We start from the raw sequence: 12885 nt of genomic DNA on the forward strand, positions 1-12885 counted from the left end.
CACGTTGGGCTCTGTACTGACAGCTCAGAGCCTGGAGCCTGCTTTGGATTCTGTGGCTCCCTCTCTGTCTCTACCCCTCCCTTGCTCATGCTTTGTTTCTCTCTCTCTCTCTCTCTCTCTCTCTCTCAAAAATAAATAATCACTGATAACAAAAAGAAAAAATGTTTTGTTTTTTATCTTATTTTTTATTTCAGTTTGTCTTGGGATCAGAGTTCCACTAAACCATTATCAGGAAATTGGAGGAAGGTGGAACTAGGGCATTAAAACAGGAAAATGCGAAAACACTAATAGCATTCATCCAGCTGTTGATAAGGAATTGGTTTCTTTAAGGAGCTAGTACCTCCTTTTAAAAATAAGTTCCCCTAGGGGCACCTGGCTGACTCATTTGGTAGAGCATGTGACTCTTGATCTTGGGGTTGTAAGTTTGAGCCCCATGTTGGATATACAGTTTACTTAAAAGTAAATAATAAAAAACTAAATTCCTCTAATTATGTACATTTGGTTTTCAATGAAGTTGTATTGCTGATTGTCCCCTTTTTAAAGGACTTCCTATTTTTATTTGAAACCCAAATCCATATAGCTTCCAAGTTCTTTCTAGTCTGGTTTTCTGTAGGACAAAATTTAAAGTTAGCTGAAGAGAGGAGGATAAGTTTATAATTGTCAACTGGTAGTTTTCATAGCATTAACAGTAATTGGATGTTAGTGATTGAAAGTTAATTTTTAGAAGTTTTTCATTGCATTTTCACCTTCAATATAAGAGCTAATATGGTATAGAATTCTTTCTAGGTATAAATGCATCTTTGTTGATTTTAAAATAACCTTTGATTGTAGCTGAAGAATTAGTATTGTTTTTTTCTTCATGGACCTTTGAAACTACTATTCTGTTTAGATAAGATGAACTAAAATTATGTTAACACCTAAAAATAGCTTATGCACTGTCCAGTCATTAGTTGCTTGTAGTACATGAGAATTTTCTTTGCAGGTCATTGCAGGGGTGATTGGAATCTACCTAAATGCCTCTCAATCAAGAACCAGTTAAATGAATTATAGTATATCTATAAAATGGAATAGTATGGAGACTAAATAGCTAGTTTTTAAAGAGGGCTTTATATGAGTTAAACTTATATGTAGAAATATCAAATTCTTAAGTGAATAAAGTAAGGTGAAAACATTAGAGTATACTGCCATTTATATAGAGGGAATACATACACACATGTATATGCTTATGTAAACATAGAACATCTCTAGCAGGCTGTATTCGGACCTAAGAAAAGTTCTGTGGAGGCTCAGAGAGACTGGGAGTACAAGGTAGCAGGAATACTGTTAACTGTATAACCTTTTGTATCTTTATCAATTTTGTACTTGTACTATATATTCAAAAAGTACATACAAAGTTTCATGGAAAAGAGAGAAGGAGGAAGAAAGGGAAAGAAGGAAGGGAGGGAAGGAGAGAGAGGCAAAAAAAAGAAATTAACCTGCCTTGTTAACAGCTTTCAAGATATAAAAACTACAGAACCTAGGTTCACATAGTCCAGACCTGTTTCTTTTATATCATAGTTTTTTACTTGCTCATCAGAATAAATGGAAATGGTACCATCCCACTGCATATATTCTGGGGGGAAAATGCAAAATTAAGAAAAATCATTAAGATGAAAAGTGCTTTTTTTCTAAATATAAGTATTTAGAAAATAAATTTAAAAAATGTTTGTACATTCTGTCCCTCTATTCTTGGGCTCAGATCATTTCTCTCTATATTACCTTGACTGAAGTTCTTTTTTTTTTTCAACCTTTTCATTCTGGAACCATTTGGATATAGGATTTTGTTTGTTTGTTTGTTTGTTTGTTTTTTAGTCTCTTTTTAAGTAGACTCAGCAAGAAAAAGAATAGAGTAGATATTTAGGTTGTTTTTACTGATAAGCCAGTTGATATAGATACAGTGTAGTTCTCTGATAACAGACGCATCATTAGAATTTCCCAGCATATCCCAAAGCCTGCCAAGGAGTATGAATAAAATGGACTGATGGAAACTGATCAAATACATTTTATCTTGTTTCTTATGAAAACATTTACAAGAAAATACCTATTTTTTTAAAGAAGTGTGTACTAAATTCACCGTGGTTGACATCAAACCCCCCTTTATTTAATCAAATTAAGCTCAGCAGTCTTTTCCCTTGTCTAATTTAAACATTGCTATAGCAGACCGGGTTTACTGAGTTCCTCTTGGCTCGTGGTACTGCTCTGCCTATTTCTAAATTAAACAAATAAAATTTGCCAGGAGGCTCATGCAGGGACCACATGAAGTAAAATAAATTTGGAGAGCAGAAATAATGCCTTCTCTCTTCACTACTGCAGTGTCAAGAGCGTCGGGGAAATCACGTGTGTGACATAGGGGACAATGAGAAATTGCTTTTGAAGAAGCTAGTTTCTCTGAATGGGACAGTATGTTGTAGTCATACTTTTGTTAGTTGATTGGCAAAAGCTCACCCAAAAGTAAACCTGATAAGCAAGAAAATTATCATATATACAAAGAAAACATTTATCAAAATCTAATGATCTTAGCAAATTAGGAAAAGGTTTTTTTCCTTTTCCTCTTGGGTTTAGATTTGCTAGATAAATGTGCAAAATTTTGTTCTTAATGAGAACCCAGATACAAGATAGAAAAAAATGTTTCTATAAAGAAAATAGGTACACATTTCCCATAGGGAAAAAAAGTGGGTTCTTTAGCTAATCTAGAACTCCTATATTCAGAGGGGTTTAGAGTCTTACATACATTGTTCCTGCATTCTTAGTATCTTTGTATTTTTCTGTCAGAGTCCAGAATTTTGAACCCATTCTTGGATTATTCATTGCTCTCCATCCATGTTGACTAAAGCAAGATTAACTAAGGTTTCTAGAATAAATCTGTGTTTATTGGAGTATTTCCAGAATGCTGCTTGTGCTATTTTTAAATACTGCTATATTGAAAAAGAAAAAGGAACAAGAAAAAAAACATCAAAAGTAATGTTTCAAATTCAGTTTATTTACAAGTTTGAAATTACAGAGTTTCCAGAGTTTCCACCTTGTGCATAAATTATAAATTGCCTTGATTTATTTTAAAGTAACCAGGTCACTACTTAATTTCATCTCTTCTTTTTTTCCCCTCCTTCATTCTCTCTCCCTTTCTTTTTCCTTTGTGACCAATTTTATTTCACCTAAGTTTCCTTTTTATAGAAAAACTGGACAATACAGAATATTATAAAGAAGCATAGTTACATGACCAATAAGCCCCAATACCAAGAAAGAGCCATTATTATCAGTTAGTTTCTTTTCTTTAACCTCATCTTTGTATTCTTTGTTTTATTTATACCCATTTATCACTCAGCTAAGAAAGCATGCCATAGTTTTAATGTGGACTGCTAATTATAATTTATTGACCTATTCCTCATCCTTCATCCACTGAAGCCCTGAAACTTTATCCTTTACCAGAAGCCAGGCTTTGGATGAAAGGACCTACTACTGCCTTAGCCAGTCTGTTTTTACCTCATCTTGATCAGCCTTGATAGCTGCTTGGCTCTGTTTTGAACCTTCTATCATGGCTGTTGAACAAAATTTATATAATGTAACTTAGGTAGATTCTAGAGCCCTTGTTATTCTGTAATCCCTGCTTGCATTTAGAAAATGCAAAGACTTTGAAACACTCCAACCCCATATTTTTTCCTTTGCCTAAACTTTGTTAACTTTGATGCAAATGTAATGTAAATGTAAAACTTTGATGTAAATTTAACATGTAAATGAATGAGTATGGCTGTGTTCCAGTAAAACTTTATTTAAACTATGGCAGCAAGCCATAGTCTGCCTACATTTAAGCCATGAATCTCTAAAGCATTGTGTGATGATACATTTGTCCATTTGAGGAAGAAGGTAAATATTTACTTCACACACAATAGGAAATCATATCTATTGAGGGTTCAAACAATAGGTCTGTAAAAATATTCTGAATGATAACAAAACATATTGGCCATAAAAGAAGAGGTTGACAAATTTGACTTCATTAAATTTAAGATCAGAAAGCACACCATAAATAAAGATAAACGGTGAATAACAAACTGGAAAAAAAGTTGCAATCTGTGTAACTAGCAATTGGTGTTGTTTTAACACACCAGTAAGGTGAATAACTCAAAAGAAAAGGCAAAAGACATAAATTCACAAGAAAAGTTATGTGAATTTTGGTAAACAAGAAAATATACTCATTAATAGTAAAATCTCAGTATTAAAGGAAATTTTTTTTGCCTGCCAAATTTGTAAATGTGAATAGTTAGTAATACTCATAATCCTCAGTATGTTGGGGAATGTGGGGAAATAAACAACTGGAGATGGTTGCAATGTCTTACATTTATTTTGTATTATTGTGCAACAGATTACCCTACAACTTAGCAGCCAAAAACAGCAAACATTTATTATCTCACAATTTCTCCGGGTCAGAAATCCAGGAGTGGCTTAGCTAAGGTGGTTCTGCTCAGAGTTCTCATGAGGCTGTAGTTGAGCCATCAACTGACTGGACAGTCTACCTCTAAGGCCACTCTTGTGAGGGTTGGCAGGCCCCAGTTGCTTCCTCCTTATTGCCCAGGGATTTCCAAATCCTCGCCACATGGGGCATCGCCTCTGGCTTCCCAAGTGTCCTTACAACCTGGCAACTATTTTTCCCCCAAGCAAGTCATTCATCTAAGAGGTAGAGCACCTAAGACAGACACCATGGTATATATATTCTATAACCTGATATCAGAAGCGATGTATCATCACTTCTACCACATGTTATTGGTCACACAGACTAATCCTGGTATAATATGAGAAGGAACTACACAACAGGGTGAATACCAGGAGGCAGGGATCCTTTGGAACCATCTTGGAGGCTGACTGCCACATGGCTATATTGGTACTATATGCCTAAGGTCTTATTCCTCTCTGTCTGCTGGGTTATACTGTTCTCTACATGGTATCTGATGTAGCTAGAATGTCCAGAATGGCTTTTTTTCCTCAATTGTGGCACCTGGGAGCTGGCCAGGCATCTTTTTTGTTTGTTTTATTTTTTTTTTCTCATTTGTATTCTTGAGAGAGAGCCAGTTTTGGTTGGGGGCGGGCAGAGAGACAGGGAGACAAAGAATCGGAAGCAGGCTCCAGGCTCTGAGCTGTCAGCACAGAGCCCAATGTGGGGCTAAAACTCATGAGCCGTGAGGATAACGACCTGAGCTGAAGTCGGACACTTAACCAAATGAGCCACCCAAGCACCCCTGACCAGGCATCTTTCACTCCATAGCTAACTTGGGCTTCCTTATAGTATCATAGGGTCAGGTTAGTCATACTTCTTATATGGCAACTGGCTTTTCCCAGAACCAGCATTGCGGGAGATCTAGTAAGAAGCCGCAAGGCTTCTTATTACCTAGCCTTGAACTGTTTCCGTTTTCTGTTGTCAAAACATGTCACAGGACAAACTTACATTCAAGAGCATGATTACCAAGAGGTGTGACTTACTGTGAAAGGCCATCTTTGGAACTATCCCAGGAAGTTAGGCTTTGGAGAGATGATGCTGGCTTGTTCTAAAGCTAGTGGAGGTAATACAAATTGATCTGAGCCTGGATATACTTTGAAGATAAAATTGACAGGGTTTGCTATGGGCTGGATATGTGGTATGTCAGAGAAATAGAGAAGTCAAAGATGAATCTGAGAATTTTGCACTGAGTAATTTGAAGAATAGGGATGCTATTTACTCAGATGGGAAGGACTGTAAGACAGCAGGTTTGGAGAGGAAAATCAAGATTGGTTAAAATATTGAGCCTCTGTATAAGAGAACGCATATAAATATATAGCTATTAAGGTGAATCTACATAGAGATCTATATGTAGTGAAGTAGAAACACTTCCCAAGGTATTAATTACAAGGTACAATATACAAAGTATGGGTGCACCTGGGTGACTTAGTTGTGCGTCCAACTCTTGATTTCAGCTCAGGTCAGGTTATGGGATCAATCCCTGCATCCGGCTCAGTGCTGAACATGGAGCCTGCTTAAGATATTCTCTCTCTCTCTCTCTCTCTCTCTCTCCCTCTCCCTCTCCCTCTCCCTCTCCCTCTCCCTCTCCCTCTCCCTCTCCCTCTCTCCCTCTCTCCCTCTGCCCCTCCCCAGCGTATGTGCACATGCGTGGTGTCTCTCTCTCTCTCTCAAAAAAAATAAGTAAATAAATAAAATAAAGTATTCTTTTTATGACAAATATATATTTATTAACATGTACATTATTCCACATAATTCTAATAATTTATAACCTTTCTAGGGCTAGATTAAGAGTTTGTATTTTATTCCATAGGCAGAGGGAACTTTTTGAAGGCTTTTGGTCACTGGAATGCTGTGATCATAATTATGCTTTGGGAAGATGAATTTAACAGTATAAAGAATGAAGGAACAATGGGAGATCCAGGGACTGAGCTCTGTAAATGCATACCAAGTTATATTTAAATTCTTTGAAATAAGTCTACAGAGTTCAGAGACAGTATTGCTCTTTTGTTTTGTTTTGTTTTATTCATAGCTTCTATAGCAAGCTAAGTCTATAGCAAGCCAAAAGAAGGCGGGGGGGGGGGGGGGGGAAGGTTGGCGAATGGTGAATACATGCATTATCAGAAGTTCATTATTTGAGAAAAGGCTAGTCTAAATTAATAAAATATCCCAGTTACATTTTTCCCCATTGGTTTTATTATATTCAAGAGGTAACAGAAAATAGTATAGCTTTAAGAGGTGGTAGACCTTTGGAGATCTAATTTAGTTACCTAATAGACTAACATCATGTCAAAAACTACCTTACTGCCTTTGTGCTATATTTAACTTTTTTTCTTTAAGAGTTTACAATAATTAGGATTATTTTAAATTCATCTTCTACCTGCATACATTCTTTAAGGGCTCCATTTTCTCAATAACAAAAGTCCTTTGAGTGGTAATGAAAAGTTTTGAAATGTATATTGTTCAAAAAGATTAAAACGGGTGCCTGGGTGGTTCAGTTGGTTGAGCGTCCAACTCTTGATACCAGCTCAGGTAATGATCTCTAGGTTCGTGGGTTTGAGCCCCACGTTGGGCTCTGCACTGTTAGTGTAGAGCCTGCTTGTGATTGTCTTCTCTCTCCCTCTCTCTCTGCCTCTCCCCAACTCACACTCACAGTCTTTCTCTCAAAATAAATAAATAAACTTTAAATAAATAAATAAACATTTGTTTTAAGGAAAATTAAGTTCTCACTAGTTCAAAGACCAACACTTCCCTATTCCCCTAAAGAGAGAGATTTTGGGCTTTGTTTCAAAAAATGACATGAATGACAAGCGACCAAAAAAATTTGACATTTTAAAAAAATTAATGATGAATTTTTTAAGGAGAGTTTTTTTCCCTTTAGATTTTTGTTTGGGCAAAATTTTTATTTCTCCATGCTTCAGGGCCGGTAGCCTGTGGCACAGAAGCCAGGCAATGTTTCAAGGCAACAGTTTGCACTGGCATGGGGCACTGTGAGAGACCCTGGGGATTTTTTTTTTTTAATGTAAATAGCAAATGTATTTGGCTCACAAGTTTCAATAGAAGGACAAAAATTTATTGTTGATTTCATGATTATATTTGTCATTGGTTTTAATAAATTGCAAGGTATTTTGCTAAAAAGTCTTGTTTGTTTCAGGGGCTACACTAAGTATGAGACCAGCCCCCATTCCAATAGAGGACCCAGAATGGAGACAAACACCTCCCCCAGTCTCTGCCACATCTGGCACCTTCCGACTACGACGAGGGAGTCGATTTACCTGGAGAAAGGAGTGCCTCGCTGTCATGGAAAGGTATGTGTCTCCTTTCCCATGATCAATGTCCCAAACTTAGGAAAGAGAGAAACTTCAGATAGATTTGGACAGTTTCCATTTCAGACGAGTAATTTGGGATGTAGGTTCTATCTCAAAATATATTTTGGGGTATTATAAACGTTATATTATTGAAATAAGATCTTACCATTTATAATTCATAAAACTGGAGTTAACATGTATGACTATAACTAGTGTTCTCAGTAACTTAAGAAACTTTAGAAGACTTTTTCTGAGTTTAGATCTTTATATTTTATTTTGGAAATGCTCTTTGAAGTCTTATTTTCATCAGAAATATTGAATAATTATATAGAAGGTCACTGAGATTTTACTTCCTTCAATCAGGAGTATGGCCTAAATGAGCTCAGTCCTAAAAGTTAAAAATACTGTTTTTTACTTTGATTTGTTAATTTATCTTCTGACTCTAGCACCAGTACCTTATCCATAGTCAGTATACTCAGTATGTTTTAGATTGGAATTTGATCTTAGCTTCTGTTTTTCTATCCAAAATGGTATAGATTAATTAAATATGATTATTAAATGTTCAGTATATTTAGGGTAGATCCTGTAGTAGAATTGCCCTTTTAGTCTCCTACCTGAAAGTAATGTTTATGGAATTCTGTTTTGATGGAGAGTTTTATATTCAATAAGGTAATAATTTTCCACTTAAAAACTATTTACTTCCCAGGGGCGCCTGGGTGGCGCAGTCGGTTAGGCGTCCGACTTCAGCCAGGTCACGATCTCGCGGTCTGTGAGTTTGAGCCCCGCGTCGGGCTCTGGGCTGATGGCTCAGAGCCTGGAGCCTGTTTCCGATTCTGTGTCTCCCTCTCTCTCTGCCCCTCCCCCGTTCATGCTCTGTCTCTCTCTGTCCCAAAAATAAATAAACGTTGAAAAAAAAATTTTTTTTTAAACTATTTACTTCCCAAGAATAAATATAGAGAAAAAAGCATATATTAGGCAAAGGTAAAAACAGTTGAATTTTCATATTGAGATTTCTCAATAATTTCAATAATAGAAAAGAATGGAATTGAACGTTTAAAACTGGGTTTAACTTCTAAGTTAAACATAGAATATGTTTACATAGAATACAATGTTGACATAGAATACATATTGACATTGAGCCAGCTTCACCTTTTTTCCCCAATTGTCTAATCTGATCAGTCGAACAGCAAACTGGAAAGAGCATTTGACTGCAAGTCAAAGACCTGAAACCCGGATTTGGCTTTGCCGTTAACCAACTGTGCAACTTTGTGCAGCTCACAAACTCTAAGCAGTAACTTTTTTATCTATAAAATGAAGGTTTTTAATATATCATCTGGACTTCTGTCATCTCTCTTCCTGCCTATTTCCTGATTATCTCCCAGCTCATTAGACATCACTATCTGAAGTAGAAGGAGATTTAAAATGCCGAAGTTGAGGCCATGTTTTTTGTTCTTGTGATTAGGTTGAAATTAAAAGATTTGCTTAATGAGGATGTTGGATCCAGTAGCCAAAATGAGACTATAGATTATTCATTGATGTTATCATCTGTAACTTTTCTCACTCTGTCTATTGTAGATTAGCGTAGAGGCCATTCATTGAATAACAAATCCTTATATGCTTGAGCAGTTAAAATAGAAGAGTGAGACATTTTCATCCCAGAGACCTGACGTTTATAATCTGCTTTATTTTTTTCATGTAAAAATTTTTATTCTATTAAAAAATTTCCTCAGAACTTACACATAACACACATAAATTTAAATAATACCAAACTTAAAAATTATTTGTGGTACTATACCTTTTCCTCTTGGTAACAAAGTAGGCTTTGGTATTAGTTTCTAGTTGGTGTAAGTTCTAATTTTGCTACTGATTCAGCCATTTAATTTACTCATAAAGATACCAATATACAGGGGCGCCTGGGTGGCACAGTCGGTTAAGCGTCCGACTTCAGCCAGGTCACGATCTCGCGGTCCGGGAGTTCGAGCCCCGCGTCGGGCTCTGGGCTGATGGCTCAGAGCCTGGAGCCTGTTTCCAATTCTGTGTCTCCCTCTCTCTCTGCCCCTCCCCCGTTCATGCTCTGTCTCTCTCTGTCCCAAAAATAAATAAAATGTTAAAAAAAAAAAAAAGATACCAATATACATTTATCACATGATGTTTGTATGAGGAGAGATTGATTTTAAAATTGATAATATTAGGGATGGGAAAAATAATAAAATTGATAATATTAATAATGATAGGTGATATTCCTAATGCATTTTCAGAATTGAACCTCATAAGCTTTGCGATTCTTTTTATTTTTTCCCAAAGCAACAAAATCTACCCATGGAATCACACTAATTAAATTTCAGTTAAAAAGACATTGAGCACTTACCCCATGTAAGACTCCCATTTAATCTTAATTTTCATTTTTTAACCTTAATTTTAATAAGTGTATCCAGGAATTGGTTATCTTAGGTTTAATTTTATCTTACTGGTTTGGCACAACCAGTAAGAAAGTATGTGGTTTATTCCAGTAGTTGTAGAAACGCAAAAAGCCTTTCAAAGTATTTAATAGCATTAGTACAGAAGATCATGGAATGATTTCATTTTGTGAAAGTGGAACTTTTTATTTTCTAACATGGAATATAAAATTCCCTAGCCTCAGAGCAATGTGTGATGTTTTTTCCTACACTGAATAGGTGGATAAATATTTATGCACAGACTGTAAATCCAGCAAAGTACTAGGGTTACTCAAATATATTAGTAGAAGTGAAAGTCACTCCATTCTTCATACCGTACACAAGACAAATTTCAGATGAATCAAAAAAGGTAGTCCATATAAATAATGGAAGAAAGTATGGGTATCCTGGAAATGGTGAAGTTTTTCCTAACTAGGACTCAAAATCCAAAATATGAGAAAGGATTGATAAATTTGATTACATAAAGTAAAAAAAAAAACTTTGAGGGGGCTCCCAGGTGGCTCAGCCGATTAAGTGTCCAACTCTTGGTTTCAGCCCAGGTCACAATCTCATGGTTTCATGGGCTCAAGCTCTGCATCAGGCTCTGCACTAGCAGTGGCGAGCCTGCTTGGGATTCTTTCTCCCCCACTCTCTCTGCCCCTCCCCAACTTCTGCTATCTCTCTCTCTCAAAATAAATAAGTAAACTTTTTTGAAAAAGAAAAAAACTTTGGGGAGAAAAAATAAAAACAAAAGAAAAATTGGAAAAAATATTGGCCACATATTATTATCCCTGATGTATAAACAGCTTTTATAAGAGAGAGACCAACAGCTCTGTAGAAAACTAAAGATACCAGCAGAAAAGCAAATGCAAATGGCTCTTGAACATATAAAAAGATGTTCAATTTAACTCATACTAAGAGAAATTCATATTAAAATTACACTGAGATACTATTCTTATCCTATCACACTGGCAAAAATCCAAAAGTTCCATAACATTTTCATATTGATTGAGCTGTAGGGAAATGGGCACTCTCACATACTGCCTGTGGGGAATGCAAAATGGAACAACTTCTGTGGACAGGAATTTGACATTATTAGGGACAGTTATTCACAGATTTGCCCTTTGACTCAGCATTCCCATTTCTAGAAAATTATCCCAGAGGCAAACTGACAAAAATATAAATACAGCATCCCCGTTTGCAATAATGTCAAAATATTGAATACAACCGGTGTGTCTATGGGTGGTGGACTTGGGTAATTAAATTATAGTGCACCCACACATTGGATGTGCAGGCTCAAATAATAGAGTGCTTTGCCACAACAAAAGGAATGAATTTTCCTTCCTAGAGAATGAAAATCATACTGTGTCCTTCTGTACTGTCACTATTAAATATTTCGTAAGGCTTTTTTACATTTTTGTAACTACTGGAATGAATACTTTTCTATATACAGTGATCTCCAGAATATAATGTTTAAAAAAACATTTTTTTTGTCTTTTGTATATAGTTGGCTATCATTTATGTATTTATATATTTGCTTATAATTTGTTTTAAAATGAAGGAATACACCATAAAATAAAACAGCTACCAATAGAAGAAGAGAAAGAAAAAACAGAAGGAACAAGAATAGAAGCTCAACTTCTCTCAATATACCCTGTTTTGACATTGTAACCATGTAAATATTTTATGTATTTATAAAACAAAATTAAGTTGAAATGGGGGGGAAGGTGACCCCTAAAATATAATGAAACAAACCTCACTGACTTAAACATTCATAACCTATATCAAATAACTTTATAACACAGTATTTTGACTATGCTTCTTGGTGGGATACAGCTTAGGATAAGAAGAACTACAAAAAAATCTTACCTTGTTTTTACTAATTTGATAATATTAATATTGTTACCCAGTTGCTATTTTTATTTGTATAGATACAGATATAAATAAGACAATCATAATTAATGTTCCTAGGAATCAAAGTTTTTGGTGTAAAACAGATATAAACATAAAATCAAAATAAGTAAAACACTATAATGTGTATGTGTGTGCATATAGAAATTTATCTCGAATTTATTCTTTTAACAAGTCTTATTGAGATACAGTTCACCTAAGTAAAGTATACCATTCAGTGCTTTTTAGTGTATTTAGTCATGCAACCATCACCATAATCAGTTTTAGAATATTCGCTTCACCCCCTAAAAAGCCCTTGCATCCAGTAACAGTCACTCCTTTTCCACTCATTCTCCCCCAACCCTACATAACCATTAATCTGCGTTCTCTGAATGTAGATTTTGCCTATTCTGGACATTTCATATGAATGGAATAATACAAATGTGGCCATGTGTGACTCACTTCTTTCACTTAGCATATCTTCAAGGTCCATCCATGTTGTAGGTTTGACATACTGCATTCCTTTTTGTTGCCAAATAATATTCCATTGTATAGATATGCCATAGTTTATTTATTCATTCATCTGTTGATAGACATTTGGAGTTGTTTCCCTTTTCCAGCTATCATTGCTAATGCTGCCGTCAACAAAATTTGTGTACTAGTGGAATTACTGGGTCATATAGTAATTGTGTTCAGCCTTTTGAAAAACTGCCAGACTGTTTTCCAAAGC

General features: G+C 35.5%; 1 protein-coding gene across 9 annotated transcripts in view; it reads left to right on the top strand.

Moving 5' to 3' along the window:
• Positions 1-12885, top strand: part of HMBOX1 (homeobox containing 1) — a 197369-nt gene that overhangs the window by 136455 nt on the left and 48029 nt on the right. For all 9 annotated transcript variants that reach the window (XM_043565063.1, XM_043565065.1, XM_043565040.1 and 6 more), the window contains exon 6: positions 7677-7830. In XM_043565063.1, coding sequence (XP_043420998.1) covers positions 7677-7830 — 154 coding nt within the window. The remainder of the gene's footprint in view (positions 1-7676; positions 7831-12885) is intronic.

This window comes from Prionailurus bengalensis, chromosome B1 (assembly GCF_016509475.1).
Source record: "Prionailurus bengalensis isolate Pbe53 chromosome B1, Fcat_Pben_1.1_paternal_pri, whole genome shotgun sequence".
Classification (NCBI taxonomy): domain Eukaryota; kingdom Metazoa; phylum Chordata; class Mammalia; order Carnivora; family Felidae; genus Prionailurus; species Prionailurus bengalensis.